At 40.3% G+C, this 16,539-nt stretch overlaps 1 protein-coding gene across 1 annotated transcript; it reads left to right on the top strand.

Annotated features, from left to right (window-relative positions):
- Positions 1-116: 116 nt before the first annotated feature.
- STK38 (serine/threonine kinase 38) lies at positions 117-16,287 on the top strand. The gene is made up of 14 exons (XM_040536199.1): positions 117-349; positions 1,823-1,955; positions 4,200-4,251; positions 4,389-4,511; positions 5,084-5,167; positions 7,051-7,174; positions 8,071-8,225; positions 9,328-9,430; positions 10,117-10,178; positions 10,769-10,886; positions 11,085-11,208; positions 11,936-12,031; positions 12,264-12,358; positions 12,990-16,287. The coding sequence occupies exons 1-14, from the start codon at positions 118-120 to the stop codon at positions 13,118-13,120; spliced, it is 1,632 nt and encodes a 543-aa protein (XP_040392133.1). The 5' UTR covers position 117; the 3' UTR covers positions 13,121-16,287.
- Positions 16,288-16,539: the final 252 nt, after the last annotated feature.

Here is a 16,539-nt window from a genome sequence, read left to right as displayed (position 1 = left end):
CCCCCGAGACCGCCGCGTGCCTGCGTCGTGGGCGGGGAGTGGGGGGTTGGCGGCAGCCCCCGCCCTTGGGCAGCGGGCGGGGCGGGGCCGGGCGGGGCCGGGGGCGGGGCCGGGAGGATGGTGGCGCATGCGCCCTGCCCTAGGGGTCCCCGGAGCTGGGCCCGTCCGCGTCGCCGTCAGGGTGGGGGGGCGGCGGCGGCGGAGCTGGGGCGCTGCTCGCTCCCCAGGGGCGCGCGGTCCGTTTGGCCCCGGCCCCGCCCGCCGGCCCCGCCCCGCCCCGCCGTCGCTGTGCCGACGGCATCCTGCCGCCGCGTTCAGCGTCTCGCCGCCCCCTTCCCGGGGGGCTCCGGTAAGCGCCGCCGCCTCGTCGGCCCACTGCTGCCATGCTGGTGCTCCGTGTCCGTCCCGCCCCCCCCCCCCGAAGCCCCCCCCCCGGGGCCCTGCCGCGCAGGGGGTGGGCAGCAGGGCGGCCGGCCCCCCCCCCCCCCCCGGGCCTCCGCCTCCGATGGGGCTGGGGGTGGGCGAGCTGCGGGCCGGGGGCCCGGGTGCCCTCCGCGTCCCGGGCTGGCGGTGGCCGCCTCGTCCGCTCCCCGGTGCCGAGCCGCCGTACGGGAGCGCCCGGCCCCGCCGTTCTCCGCGGGTGCCGCCGAGCCCGCGGCACCTGTCTCGGCTCGGCGCTGCAGCCTCTCGCTTTCGCTTGTGTTCCCCGTCCCCGGGTGAGGTCCCCGCAGCCCCCTCCCGTCAGGTCGCCTCCGCGCTCTGTCCGCCGGCGGCAGCGGCTCCCCCTCGGCCGGGCCCGGCGCCGCCCCGGGCAACGTGGCCGAAGGGGCTCGGCGGGGGGGGGGCGCTTCGCGGCGGTGCCTTACAAGGAGCCGTGGAAAGTAAACGGCAAAGGGTGGCTCGTGAAACGGTCCTGGTACCCCGGTACTGCGAAACAGGAGGCGTCCAACCTGTCTGGTAACGGTGACACAGCTCGGTCACCTCCCCGGGAGGTATGCTGCCGCCAGGGAAACTAGGCTGAGATGTAGTTTTATGCTTCGAATCTTTGAACCGTAGTTGCGTTTTAGAAAGCAGTTAGGTTGTCAAATATGCCCTGAAGCTGTGCTGCCAGTTGCGAGGGGCACACTGACACATTTATTGAGAGAATCCGGTTTGTAAATGTAGGGAACTTAAACTAGGTCTTTGGTGAGTGTGGGTTGTTTGACGCCAGCTCGCTCAAAGGCAGCAACTGTGTTTTACTGGGTTTCTGTATGAAATCATTCAGTAAAAGGGAGAGTGCTTAAAATCCGCTGAATACCTTTTTCTCCTTCCTCAGTTGTTCTGTTATCAGGATGGCTTTCAGGGTTTTGAATCAGAATTTCAGGATTTTGAATCAGAATTTCACAGCCAAGGAGTTGGCAGGCAACTGCTGGATTTATTTCTGCACGGGTCAAAGGGAGCTTCTGGATTGCGTAGATCGGTGTGATGTTCTGAACTTTCAGCGTTTATTGGAGAAATGCTGAAAGAGAGAAAATATTGGGAGAAATAAACATTTTCAGTGCTGCCTGAAATTGTGGTTTTTGAGGCATCGTGTTTCTTAAGCTTCCTTCCCTCTTACTCTCAGATTAAAAATGTTCAAAACAGGAAGCTTGACTTGTACCTTTTTTTTTGTAAGACTTTTCCCTGTTTAGCCCTCGTTTGGGCAACGGGGCTGCCAGTGTTTTGTTAAAATCATAATTCTGGCCTCTGTGAATAAGCATCTCCTAACTGATTGTATCTCTTGTTTGAAGGTTATTTGTCATTTACTATGTCAAATGTTTCCTCCGTTTTTCTTTCCTAATAGCCATGGCAATGACAGGCCCAACACCGTGCTCATCCATGAGCAACCACACCAAGGAGCGAGTCACAATGACAAAGGTGACATTAGAAAACTTCTATAGCAATCTCATCGCACAGCATGAAGAACGGGAGATGAGGTAAAAATCTTTCTTGCTTCCATTCCTGGATATGAGCCAGACACACGTACTAACTGCGTTTAGTTGTCTGGATCTGGAGCAAAAATAGAAAATCTTTGCTGAGCCTGTACCTAAGCTCCTGAGATGGGTTACCTGGCTGTGGCTTGGCACGAGCATCCAGAGGCAACTGCTGGATTTCTGAATCCCACGGTAATTTAGGCTGGAGTTTCTTCTGAAATAAATTGAAACGTGCTTGCAAATGCAAAAGTGATATGACTGTTATCAATTTTTATTTTGTTATTTAAAGTGTGTTTGATTATTTGACTAAGTAGAAACTAACCCTAAGATATACTTGGCATCATTCAAATACAATTCTGAAGCTGAAAGCCAACATTTACAAGTGTTTGTCCCGTCTGTGTCTGTTCTGTTGCCTGTTCTCATTTTACGTACCTGGTTATAATATTTAAAATCAATTTTATAGCATCAGTTTCAGCTTGGGTTATAAACTGTCACCGAGTTGCCTGATAAGGGAAGGTAATCTGAAAGGCAATGAAAGATTGCTGTAAGAGCTGTCACCTAATGCTTACTTCTTGTCTGAGTTAACAGAACCTATCACATCTCTCTAAATATATTGGCCAAAATATGCCAAGTAATTTATCTGAGAAATATTATTTTTGTTTTCTTTTGGCTGGAACCCTCTAATTTGCTGAATACCCTCAAGCTGTAGCACTGGGACTTCTGGCATGCTTCCAGCTTGCCATGTAGTCTATAATCAGAATTTTCAGAAAGGTTCAGTGTTTATTTGCCTGCAGACTTGCTGCCAAAAATCCAACTTGTTCCAAGAGGATTGCCTGCTAACTACAATAACTGCAGAAATGAGGAAGCAATTTAGAAATAAATACTATCTTGTGTACATATTTTCTCCAAAATTTCAAATTAATGAGAGCTTGAGGCCTAATCAAAACAGAAGATGTTACTGATTTAATTCCTTGCTTTGTCTTTGCATAGCTCTTGCTTTTTTATTATGAGTGTTAGTGTGTACTCCAAAAACCTCAATGACAGTTTTCTTCTAAAAATTTGAACAAACGTACTAAGGTACACTTCTTTAAAAAAAAAAAAAAAATTGATGTGTCTGTGGCTCTGCAATTTGGAGTTTAAATACTATTGATAAAATTTTCACTGAAGCACAGATAGGGCCTATTAAGGATGTTTAGGGGAATTTCAGCATCACTCAGTCATGCTGAGCTACTTAATTATGGGTGTTGCAGCAGCAGTCTTTTTTTGCTGCTGGAGTCACTGTTTTGAGTATGAAATTGGATGACTGGATACTTAAATAAAGGCAGAGCAATTTAAATGTGCCTGATTGTTGAAGCAATAGCTCAAAATATTATCACATCACAGCAGCTGTGTAGTGGCAGGAGACCGGAAGAGGATCTTGCAATGGATGACTTGCATATAGACAGGGAATATTTTAGTACGCTTGCAATGTTGTGCAAAACAATATGAGCAGGAGAGGAGTGGGGGGAGTGAAGAAAAAAACAAAAACACAACCCCAATTGTTCTGGAGTTTCAGAGCTATTAATGTGATCATCACTGTTGGGAAAAAGTTCCCACAGGGTAATAATAATGTATGATCCTTTAAGGCATTTCCCTCTCTTCCCCCCATGAAGTTTTATTTCCTTTCTTTCTTTGCTCCCAAATAATTTCTGATCTTTTAGGTGGGAGAATATGTATTGATGTGTCCTTTTCCCAAATATTTCGAATATCTCAGGTATTATGAAATAGAGACTAACATTTTGCATATAATGTGTCTGAGGTGCTGAGAAATTCAGTACAGATCCACAAAGCTGTTTAGATAGCTAATTGTCCCTGGAATAAGTGAGACCTTGGTGATTCAATATTTATTATGGCTTTGGCCTTAAGTGACTTATCCAGCTATCAGAGAGACAGGAACTGGATCTATGTTCCTATACAATGAGAATATATACTTGATTAAGACGTGAAACTCAAGGGAGATTTAGATTATTGAAATTAGAAAGTTAAATTGCTAGAATGGTAAATTGGCTAGAATGGTAAAACAGTAACACTAGATTATTCAAGATTAGTCTTGTAAATGATATATAAAGGAGAATCAGATATACTGTTACTTGCTGGCATTACATCCTCCTTTCACAGCAAGCACAGCCCAAAGGTGTTGGATATGTGCATGTGATTTAAAAAAAATGTTAAAAGATTCAACTTTCTTCTAATTTCTGTCTCTTTTAGACAAAAGAAGCTAGAACAAATGATGGAAGAAGAAGGCTTAAAAGACGAAGAGGTAATTAATATGGGAAAATTACTTCAATGGTTTAGTAGTGCAAGTGATTTGCTTATACACCTAGCATTTTTACTTGGAATTGCTTTGATCTCCATGGAGTCTAACTGCACCCTTGTTTTCTTTTCCATAAACTTTAGAAGAGAATCAGGAGGTCAGCACATGCACAAAAAGAAACAGAATTTCTTCGCCTTAAGAGAACAAGGCTTGGTTTGGAAGACTTTGAATCTTTAAAAGTAATAGGCAGAGGAGCATTTGGAGAGGTAAGTGTAGAAAAGATGACTAAAAGTATTTTCAAATAACGCTGGTATTTGCCAAAATCTTATGTAGTTCACACAAGTGAAAGATAAATGTTGTAGGAACTGCAGAGTAGTTTTAGCTTAAGATGTGGTAATGTCTTTATGCCTACAAAATACTGGTTTAAAAACACTACATGCTTTAAAGGAACATTAATGCAGTTGAAAAGAACTTGATGGGCAAGCTAAATACAAGTTTGGCAGTGTACTTTCATTCTGATCTCCTGGGGCTGGTCTTCGAGAACAGAGGGGGCTGGAGGGTCACTTGCAATGCTCTGTTCTGGTGGCCTTTTCTGGAGAAAGTGGCTTTGGACCATCTAATTTAGGTGCGTGGTTGCTGAATGTCATCTCTGTTACAATGATTTAATCTCTTCCAGTTAAGAGAACTTGTTTGCCATTACCATGCACTATGTAATGCTTTTTTGTTCTTATAGTCTGATAAGATTTCATGAAACAGAGGCCAAGGGCTTCCTACCCAAAACCGTGAAGATGTGTGGTGATAATACTTCGTTTGACTCAAATTTTTACATACTTTCTAGGTGCGACTTGTCCAGAAGAAAGATACGGGGCATGTTTATGCAATGAAAATACTCCGTAAAGCTGATATGCTTGAAAAAGAGCAGGTGAATAGCCACCTTAACTAGTGGTGCTACTGTCTGTAATTTAAGTGACTTTGGGAGATAATTGTGATGTATGTGTAGAGAGGAGTAATGGGCATCTAGGTGTCTAGGTTTACTATCTAAAAAATTATGTGGATTTTTTCCCCATATTGTGTGGAGGAAATTGGACAGCAAATTGTTGTATGACCTCATAAGGACTGTCTTCTAGTGGGTTTGGTCAAGCCTTTTCTGTTTGCTTATTTATTTTATTACACCTTTCCATGTAACAATGCTAAAGTTTGAATATATAGTTTTCAAATAAATGGGATTATAGTAGTGGTGACAGGCTATAAATAAATACTGTTATATGTTGCTGAATGGTTGGAATAGCATTTTAAAAACAACCTCTAATGCTGTGCTTAGTCCTCATGGAAGTTGCAATTGTAACTCTCTTCCAAGAGACTCTTCATACTGAAGCAAGGTAGGACTGAACTCAGTTTCTACTTGAAAGCATGGGGAAGCAGAGGAATCTTCCAAGAACTAGGTCAGTCCTCAGATGAAATCAGATACATGAAGATGGTTGTATGTTCCTCCTCATCAGTTTACGATGATACATATGATGATACGTATATATGTAACAGTATGTTACATATGCTTTTACCATTACATGTAGATGATTCAGTACAGACATCAAATAGGTGGTTTACTGTGTTTCTGATTTATGGAATCAGATACAAATATCAAAGTGGTATGGCAACTAGAATTCCGACTCAATCGATGTACATGAAGTAATGGCATTTTCTGTTTTTAAGGCTTGTCTTTGCTAGTACTTGTGGGAATATTGTCTGACACAATCATTTCTTGTTCAGCGCTGGGATGAATCTGGGAAGCACTCTGTGTGTTTCAAAAAATTAGGAACTGGTTTCCATTTCGGGAAGTACTCATTCAAAAAAACAAACAGCAGTGTTCTCGCACAGGAACTTTATGCAGCACCGCTAAATTAGTGCTTGAGTCTAAATCTGTTGGAATAAGCTGAAGCTCTATCTTGAAAGATGAGTTAACTTTTTAGAAAAGAGCTAGTTCTTGAGAGATCTAATTGTTAGAAATTTTCATAAAAATTTTAATTTTCTTCGTATAGAATTAAGCTGCTTATATAATAAACCATATGTTTCTCTTTCTGGATCTTCCCATGGTAATAAATCGTGTTTGGAGTGGTCTGTTATCTAACTAATTTTAAGACAAATGTTTTCATAGTATCACATGTACACTTCTGACTTGAAGACAACCTAGATGCTGTAAGAGTTGAAAGAATAAAAATGTAAATGTAGGTTATCTTTCTGTATAGAATCTTGTTGTTCAGGCTGGTAGTTTAAATTTCTCTAGCTTGATTTCTTGCTTTAGAAAATGAGGTTTGTGCATTCTTGCCCTTCTATATACGTTAACGTTATGGCACCAGAAGTCTAACAAGAAATATAGAAGTTATTCAAGTGTGAATGAAGGCAAAAGCCCCTGTAAACTTTCCAGTGGAAGCTTCAGATCGTAAAAGGGTCTTTTGGATCTTGATCAAGGCTAATGTCAAGTTGGTGCTCATTGGGATTTATCAGATTTGGACGGGGGAAGGAAGAAGAAACAGTCCAGAAAAATACAGCAGTTTAATGAAAGCTTATCTTTTTTTCTGTCAAAAGAATATTTTTTGGATTTGTTCTTCAATGTTACCCTATTTTACTACCTGAAAATATCTAGGGGTGAAACTGTTGAACCTTAGATGGTGTTTCTGCCTTCATGCGGAAGTTTGGCTGTTGTCTTTTCAATATTTGATGCTTTTTAATATAATACTTGAATTGTCTGTGAAGTAAACGCATCTTATAAAAACACAGGCTTATAATTAATCAAATGTATATCTACAGGTTGGCCATATTCGTGCAGAGCGGGACATTCTAGTGGAGGCAGACAGTTTGTGGGTTGTGAAAATGTTCTATAGCTTTCAGGATAAGCTAAACCTCTACCTTATCATGGAGTTCCTGCCTGGAGGTAATCACATGAAATGAAAAGGCTGCTTTTCTTTTGTTTTTGAATTTGTAATCTCTTAATTACAGATGCGGGCTGGGACTAGCGTATGTGTGGTTACTGTACACTGCTGTTTGTACTGCACATTTGTGAGGATACAAGACATTCCTAAAAATTTCTCTTTTTAGGAGTTAAGAGTACTAAGGTCTTCAGGTCAGGCTTTAGCTTGTCTGCTTGTGTGTACTAGCTGCAGATGTTTGAGACGCAGCCTTAATAGCCTGCTAGTTCTTATTCTTACTCTTCGCTAGCTATCTGTAGAACCATCATCAGCTTTTGATTTCCTAACCCTTTGCTTTTAGCTGGCCTGCAGCAGAAACAATTAAGGTCCTTTTTCAGAGGATGAATGTTTGTCCTTGAATGCTAACACTACTGTAACGCTTAAGCTGTACTGAAAGCCTGTAATACATGTATGTGAATACAAACAAGAATGCTTTCTGAAATGACGCTGCACAAACACAGTCTGTTTTTTTGTAACAGCTCTGTAGCTGAAAGTATGTATTTTAATCAGTGATTCAGATGTGTAGTCAAGGGTGGCTGTCCACAGCTGACTCGTTTAAGGGATGTTTCTATGCAGTTATCTCATCTCCGTGCTGTTTAGCTGTCTCAATAAACGTAATGCAACTACAATACAAGCCTTTCACATACAGTGATATGAAGGAAAATACAAGTTTAACTCTTGGAAGTGCTGGGAAACTGGATGTATTTCTTTATATTAAATCAATTTAGATTTCCCAAGGGTTTCAAAGCTTAGTTCTTTTCTTTGTAAATGCCTTCAAAATCAGTGAAATTGGAGTTTGTGTGTTTGTATACAAAGTCATTTGTATTTACCTTTGCTGTTGGGGTGGGGTTGATGCTTCTAGGTGATATGATGACGCTGTTGATGAAAAAAGACACACTAACAGAAGAAGAGACACAGTTCTATATAGCTGAGACTGTGCTAGCCATTGATTCTATTCATCAGTTGGGTTTTATCCATCGAGATATCAAACCAGACAACCTTCTTCTGGATAGCAAGGTATGCACTAACCATTGGCCAATGGCTTGGTAGTAGTAAATAGGTCTTGTAATTTTTAATATTGACCTAAACTAGTGTTGAGAACTGTGAAAGAAAACAGTACTTTTTTCATAGCCCTGTTTCTCCTTGTCTTTGAAGGCGTATTTGCCATATTGCTGGGGGTGGTGGGGAAGAGCCAGTAAAGACCACCTCTGCGTCCTGTTGTATTCATACCACACTTCTGAGTTCTCTTGTGACAGTTGTTTAAACTATTGTTGTTTATTTCAGCTGCAATTTGAAATACACAGTTTCAGTTCTCCCCTCTTAGTCAAAGATGGTTCCTTTTGGTCTCCCATCTGTTATGCTCACACTTGCCAGTTACTGGGTAGATGATAGTATCAAATATGAAGGATCTAACTGCTGCATTAGTGAGACACAGAGATATCTTCCTCTGAATCAGGATGTATTTCTGAAGACTTATTTCATCAGGTTACCTGATTGCTTCTAGATGGTTACTGGAGGTAGTTTACAGAAAGCTTGATCGTTTTGCTGTCCTATTGCTCATTACAAGTTTGCTTAAAACTAGCTTGTTTGGAACAGTGCCAACAGTAAATAATTATATTCTGCTAGCCAGCAGACCAGCCAGCACTGTTGGAATTAGTGCTGTAATTCAATATGTCTACATCTAGGCACAGATAAATTCAAGACTTCAAAAAGGATGTACATTTCAGTTACAGGAAAAAAATATCACACCTAATCAGTGTGGTGACAATATGCCCTGGGACGGATCCAAGGTGTTTCTTCTATCTAGCAGTCATTGCACAATCCAGGGACTACAGCTCCCTCTGGAGACATTTACTTTCACTCTGCAGCAGTCAGTTTGCCTGAGCAGAGGCTTCTTGAAGTAAATTGGTGCTAATAAATAGTCTTTCTTTGGACAGTAGTGAAGAAAATACTAATAGCTTGATTCTGTGTGTATGTATCCAGTCTTATGCTAAAACGAGTAATGCAAAAGAGTGCATCTATTTATTACAGAAAAGTAAAGGGACTGGAAAGAAGTATGAAACTACTTGCTATGATAATTCTCATACTGTTTTTGTATTTTGGGCGTTTTTGTTTCTAGGGCCACGTGAAACTTTCAGATTTTGGTCTGTGCACTGGACTAAAGAAAGCCCACAGAACAGAGTTTTATAGAAACTTGAACCATAGTCTTCCTAGTGACTTCAGTAAGTTATTTGGCTTTGGAAGGGTATTTGCATACTTGCTCTTGGTGCCTGATAAAACACATTTCAATGTGAAGATAGAAGACTGCAGTTTGAGTGTAATAGTAACATTGCATCTTGAAGTATAGCTTTGATTTTCTGTAAGGCTTCTTTTATAAAAATAATTTCAGTTACTTTAATGTACACACACAGCTTCATTTCCAAAAGTTTGTTTTTCAGATGGATTCTGAGGTAGCCCTTCTTAGCATGCATAGTAAACCTCAAACGAAAATTTGGTGCAACTCGTAGATGCTAGTTGTATCACACGTGTGACTTGAATTAAGAAATGTGCATGTAGTCTCTGAACATTCAGTCATTTTTTCAAGAGGAATAACTTGGAGTTTAGCAATTGCTTGCTAGAGGCTGCTGACCACTCTGGTCTGCCTCTGCATGCACCTTTAACTTGTGCCAGGTAAACTGAGCAAGGCAAGGCTGAGGCAGGTTAGCATGTTGGTCTATGCTGATGAGCATGTGGGGACTGTAACCCCTTACTGGCACAGCTGAATACAAAATGAGCTGTTTGTCCGGGCCCCAGCAAACTTTTTGATCTTGGAAGGGAGATTTTCTTAAGTAGTGCAATGGATTTGGAGTAAAAAATGTGTGTTGGATGACTGGTAGGATTCATTCATCCATATTCCAATCTCCTTTAGCTTTCCAGAACATGAATTCCAAACGGAAAGCAGAAACATGGAAGAGAAATAGACGGCAGTTGGTAAGTGACAATTTACCTGTTTTGAAATGATCTCTGAGCTATTGCTTTCGAACAGTACATACAGTTAAACAACAGGCGTTAATCCATGTCAGAATTTTGAACAAGGCTGGAGTAAAAACTCACCTCTTTCTTTTTAAAAGAGGAGTAACTCTTGTTTGTCCTTCGTCCAGCTGCTGAACAGCTGTGCCTGAGATAGTGCTGCCGTAATTGTTACATTAATAGCTGATGCCTCCTAGTTGAAACTAATGTTTTTTGCCATTTGCAAGATAACAATGAGCTAGTGATCCATTTCGAGGTGTGTGTAGATATATAGACAAAGGTACCTTTACCTATCTCCCTGCTGTTATTTTAAGACTTCTTGAGGTGAGCATGTTGATTTTTTTTTTTCTTTACATATTTTGAAAGAAAGCCTTTAATCAACTTTGACTATCTTATAGTGATCTTACAGACATAAGGTCTTACAGATCTTATTTTATAGGGATCTTACAGACAATCTGATGTCTTTCTCAAAATAACCATTGTTGCTCAAGTTCCACTTCCATAGCAGTAAGTTTTCTCTAAAGATATGTAACTGATGTTATTTGTTTCAGGCTTTTTCTACTGTGGGAACTCCAGATTACATTGCTCCTGAAGTTTTCATGCAGACAGGCTACAACAAGCTTTGTGACTGGTGGTCACTTGGGGTCATCATGTATGAGATGTTGATTGGTAAGAAACAGGCATTGCCTAAGTTCTTAGGAGGAATCGTGGTGCAGGATATCAGTTGTATTTATGTGTTTGGGATCAGGATCTCAAAGCATCTGCTGCTTGCATAGTTTATGAGAAGTGTTCTGACTGTTGCAGTGTAGACTTTAGTAACTAAAAGAATTATTTTTGCTTTTTACAAGATTGCATTTTTATTTTCAGGTTATCCACCTTTCTGTTCTGAGACTCCTCAAGAAACGTACAAGAAAGTAATGAATTGGAAAGAGACACTCACGTTTCCTCCAGAGGTTCCAATATCTGATAAAGCAAAGGATCTTATTTTAAGGTGCCATTCATATGGTTTGCCAGTTAATACAATACTAATTTTGTCTTGCAAACTGTTCTATAGCTTCAATAGCCTTCTTCACATGGGAAAAAATGATTGACAGCTACGTATTTAGTTAAGCACATTAATCAAATGCTGAACTCCCTAATCAAATACATTTGTCTCTCAGTGGAACTCTTGACTGAACTATGCTAAAAAAGGAGCACCCATGTAAGTGCTGCTAGTCTGGCAAAATGTGAACGTTTCTGCTTTTTATTTTGTCTACAAGCTTCTCTTGGAAGTGACTTACTCTTTTTGCCAGAGCCAGCTTTTTAACATAGCAAGAGTTTTGGCATTGTGTGTACTGGAGCATACACACATCCTAATGCATGCTGACTCTTTCATTTTTATTTCTACATCCAGTATTTTCAATCACTTATCCATTCTCAGGACAAAAATATAAATGTCTAGCTTTTCAGACTTTATGTGTTCTCCTAATCTACGCTTGCCCTGAAATAGAAAGGGCACATTATCCAGTTTTGAAGGAATACTGCATCTTAATTGCAGCATTTGGCATGATGTTGCTAAGCACACTTCACGTGTTGTTTCTGAAGTGGCAGTTCTTAGCCTTTTCCACGTATATGTTAGGAAACCACAGTAGTATCAGTTTGGAAAGCTCCATCCTTTTCTGGATGGAATGCTTTCATTTTTCATTTTTCCTTCATTTTCATTCTTCCTTCCATCCCAGATTTTGCTGTGAATGGGAGCACAGAATTGGTGCATCTGGTGTGGAGGAAATAAAGAGTAACCCATTCTTTGAAGGGGTTGACTGGGAGCATATAAGGTAAGATGCTTTGCAGAAAAACTAGCTGCTGGTCCTCCTGTTCAGCAGGAATGAACAACTTGACTGATGTTTATCATATCTAGATGTGGCTGAGAATATTTTGGGCCTTATCTGAAGCTTGCTGGAGGTCTAGGTACCGTCTGTCTTTGAGTCTGTTAAGAAGTGGGAAGCATATGAATCGTGCTTTCTCCTGCCTTTCAAATTTTGATGCTGAATCTGCTCTTATTGGCAGGGAAAGACCTGCTGCGATTTCGATAGAGATTAAAAGCATTGATGATACCTCAAACTTCGATGAATTTCCAGAATCTGATATCCTTAAACCAACAGGTAAATGCTTTTGATTCTTCCTCTTCTCCAATAGAATAATGTGACATTCCTGTTATTCTGAGAATCACACAATCCTACCAGTGAGATCCTAGGGTGTTTTGGTTTTATTTTTTTAAGCATGATTAAATTGTTAGCTGGTAGTCTTTGATGCAGGGGTGTGCAAGCTATTAATTTGGGTACTGGGAGTTGGGATGCAGACTTGTGAGGGAAGTGGAAGCCATTTGAGAATGGGCATCTCTAAGAAGCAACAAAGCTCCCAGCAAATTCAGATTTCAGCAGGACCTTTGAGCCCAGTGCTGCAAGTACCTCCTGGCACTGGCTAATTCTTGCTAGTATGTTTAACAGTTAATATGGGTGGGAAGAGGGTGGGACAGATGGGGACAATATGTTCTGGTGTAAATCTTTAAGGATCCTTGTATTGCATATCCAAGCATATTCAAACATTTGCCCATGTGTTTAAAAAACACACGTTATTGCAGTTTTTGATTGGTGTTGTAGAATGAAACTGAATGCCTACCTCTATGATACTTTTTTTTCTTTAGAAGCATTCTTCCCTACTCTGCATCCAGTGTTTTGTGTGAAAATAAACTGCAGTCTCCAAATAGTAATTTGTTTTTCCTGTGTCTTTCAGTGGCAACAAGTAACCATCCAGATACTGACTACAAGAACAAAGACTGGGTTTTTATCAATTATACATACAAGCGTTTTGAGGGCCTGACAGCCCGAGGAGCAATACCATCCTATATGAAAACAGGAAAGTAATTAACCTTTACCTAGGACAACTTCTGAACCATGGAATTTTGTTTCTGTACCTTGGGTTTTTTTTAACCCATAAAAGAACTTTCTATCTTTTTTATCATTTTCTTAAAGAAAACTTGAGGGCTATCACCTCTTGGAGAAGACTTCAAGACCCTCTTTTGTTACACACTGGCTGTTACTAAGGATTTGTTCTTTCTGCACCATTGAAAACTTCCACAAAATGTCATCTCTGCTGCAAGCATGTTTTGCTGCTTCAGGAGCAAGAGTTTTGAGTTTTCCTTTTAAATTCTTTTCCAGACTGTACAGTCCATCAGGAGATCTGAGAAGGCCTTCACTTTGACATTGCAAAGCATGTGATGTTTATATGGATGATTTTGCCAGTCCTGCATTAAGTAACATATTCAGTCTGCCAGTTCTACCAGCACTGTTTTCCTGGTGGACTTCAGTATAATGGAAATAAAGCAATAATTACAGCTTGAGGCAGACAACTCTCCGGTAAACTATCTAGTGGAAAGATACAACGTGTATTGCCTTAACTTTAGTTTGTAATAGTGTTTTTTTTATAATGCTACGTGGAATCCTCTTCAATAGCGTTTCTTAATTTTGTTGCAGTGGCCTCAAGTTGCAGTGCACTTTACTTTTGGTACTAAAAGTGACCCTCAAGCCATTTAATATCTTTCTAGATTAAAAAAATTGCGCAATACTTTTTTTTTTCCCTATACAGTAATAAGAGAAACGGGCCACTTCCTCCACCAAGCACCAGCAGTTTTATGTTGCTGTAGGAGAAGATGGATCTATAAGCAATGCAGATAATGAAGACTACAGCTAATAACACAAGTGGATCTGGAATAAGGGCCGAGAAAAGGGAGGAGAACTCATTTAACCTGATCATTGGTAGTAGGCATGCTGGGTACAGCTGGGTCAGCCATGAGGTTTTTGGATCCTGATGCTGCCAACTTTTGGCCACTTTTAAGATTGGCATCTTCATCTTTTTTAGACAAAACTGTCTTCTGTGGCCTTTTTGCTTTTGGTTTTGAGCAAAACAGTATTAAATTATTCCATAAGTCTTGCTGACCAAGGCCTCCTTGATTTCCTTTACAACTCCTCTTGCTGTCATGACTGAACCAGCTGTCCTTGTAGTCCTCTGAGACAGTGCCTCATGGGGTCAGCTTTGGGAGTGGTGGGACCCACTATGTTCTTCTTTGAATTTTGTCTAATGTAACTTATAAAAGTACATTCAGTTATGATCAGGATGCTCTCCAGGAGAGCCCCAAGGTGCCTTTCCTTGCCTAAACATCTCTGAGAACATCGCTGCATTTTGGGAGGGAGGATTCTGCCTCAGCTGAGCTTTTTATAATGTTGATTAATTTTTATAATAATTTTTTATCATGAGCATCCATCTTGTAGTTAACTCTGCAGTTCCAGTGGCAGATGGCATTAACCTTTGGGCCTGCCTGGTACTAGTCTGTAATTTGCAATTAGACGTTTTTAAAACTTTGAGGTTTCTAAAAGCATTTATCAATCTGAACCAAGATTCTTGAAAACTTTTATTGGTGCTGAACACTAAAGGCATAGCACAGACAGAAAAGCTGTTTAGAAACAAAACAAAGCTGGAGCAGTGTTTCATAGTAATAGGAAGGCTTTCAGTTATGTTTAGTCCTAACTTTCTAGATTAGGAAATTAAAGAAAATAGGGTTTGTTATGAAATTCTTTTTGGTGCTTTAAGGGAATTTTCACCTAGATGTCTTTTGAATTGAGTACCATCATGAAGGACTGACTCGGGGGGACAGAAAGCACTGTATATAGCTAAGACAGGATGATAACTCATTAGCATCATCTCCCTAACCATCTCCTTGTGCTTATTGTGTGTCCTAGGACTTAAATGAATTGCCATAATTAGATGATAGATACCACATGGATCCTAAAAACCTGAACTGCAAGAGTAGCCTTAATAGAAGTACGAGGAATACTGTAGTCAGTAGCAATTACTCATATGAATAAGGGCTAACTGAGGTAATGATTTATAGGATCAGGCTTTTTATCAACTAGTCAGTAATACCCTACTCTACCCTCTTTATCTTTTATGGAGGGCTGACAGCTACTTCTCAAACTGTTCTCTCTCCTTATCCTGCAGTTTCTTTTAACCATTGGAAAATGTTGCTTTATAAACCACTGGAAAATTGAGAGGTATTAATATTGAAATGCTTAAAAAACAAAACAAAGCAACAGCTTAGTTACTGCCTGAAAACTTAACAAAGCAAAATCTTTTAAAATTGCTGTGGATTAGGAGTAAATGATTTTGAGACAGTAGCTGCATTATAGCCCTTTAGTAAAGGGACTGGAATTTTTATTTATAAATACCAAAGATAAGAGAAACTATACAATTGTAAGCTGTGATAATGTGCTGTGAAAGCCTTTATAGTAATATGTATTTTGCATTTTTAGTGTACATGTTTTAAGGTCTTCTGAAACCTCAGATTGTTCACTTTTTTTGAGGTAAAAAGGTGAAGTTTTTCAGAAGTGCAAGCAACAGTTGGGTACCTCATTCCTGTGTCTTTCAGTAGGAGTTGGATGTCTGCATATAATCCTCTGAAAGCCTTGGACATCACTTTCCAGTGGTAGGTGTTGTATCTCAGTTGCATCATAAGCCTGCTTCCTATTACAGGCATTCACCAACAACCTGTTGTTTCCAGGATCCTTATTTCACTGCTAACAGATTAAGATTTTTGTATACCTCTTCCCTCACCAGTGTGTTAGCCAAACATTTTTATTAGCTGCTGGCTTATGTATTGATGCATATTGTCTGACGTATTTAGTTCTTTTTCAAGCTGCAAGCAGGGTTTATTTGGTTTATTTTTGCCCTTTTTTTTTTTAGCTGGACTTCTAGGAATAATTCTAATCTGTATTTCCAATGAATCAGAACTTGAGTCTTGATGCCAGTTCACCTTTGTATCATGCCTAACACAAAACTGCACTGTGTTTCTTATCACTGTGCCCTGATTCTGCCTTAACCCTATAATTTGAAAAAGTGTTCTGTAAATATTTAAAAACTGTTACCAAATTGCACTGTAAAACTTGGCAGATGTATTGTGTGATGCTGGAGGAGCCAACTTTTTATGGAACAATCTCTACATTGTAGTGTGTAAATAAAAGCCTCTTAGTAAACACAATTTTGCTAGCATTTTTTTTTTTTTTTTTTTTTTTACAAACTGGAATCCTGAGGGAAGGCATCTTTCTTTTTGATTATCTGGCAGACTTGAAAGTGGTTTTAGACTCAACTGTTGGGGCATAAGACTACAACAGTAGACCATGTTTGCAGATTGCATTTCCAAAAGATGCAGAGCTGACGTAAGGGAACACCCTATTAAAGAGGGAAGTGCTGATCTTGTTACTATCTACCTCAGTAACTCCATGAAATGCCA

This window comes from Cygnus olor, chromosome 24 (assembly GCF_009769625.2).
Source record: "Cygnus olor isolate bCygOlo1 chromosome 24, bCygOlo1.pri.v2, whole genome shotgun sequence".
Classification (NCBI taxonomy): domain Eukaryota; kingdom Metazoa; phylum Chordata; class Aves; order Anseriformes; family Anatidae; genus Cygnus; species Cygnus olor.
The sequence above is the reverse complement of the archived record's forward strand: the minus strand, read 5'-3'. Positions and strand labels throughout refer to the sequence as shown.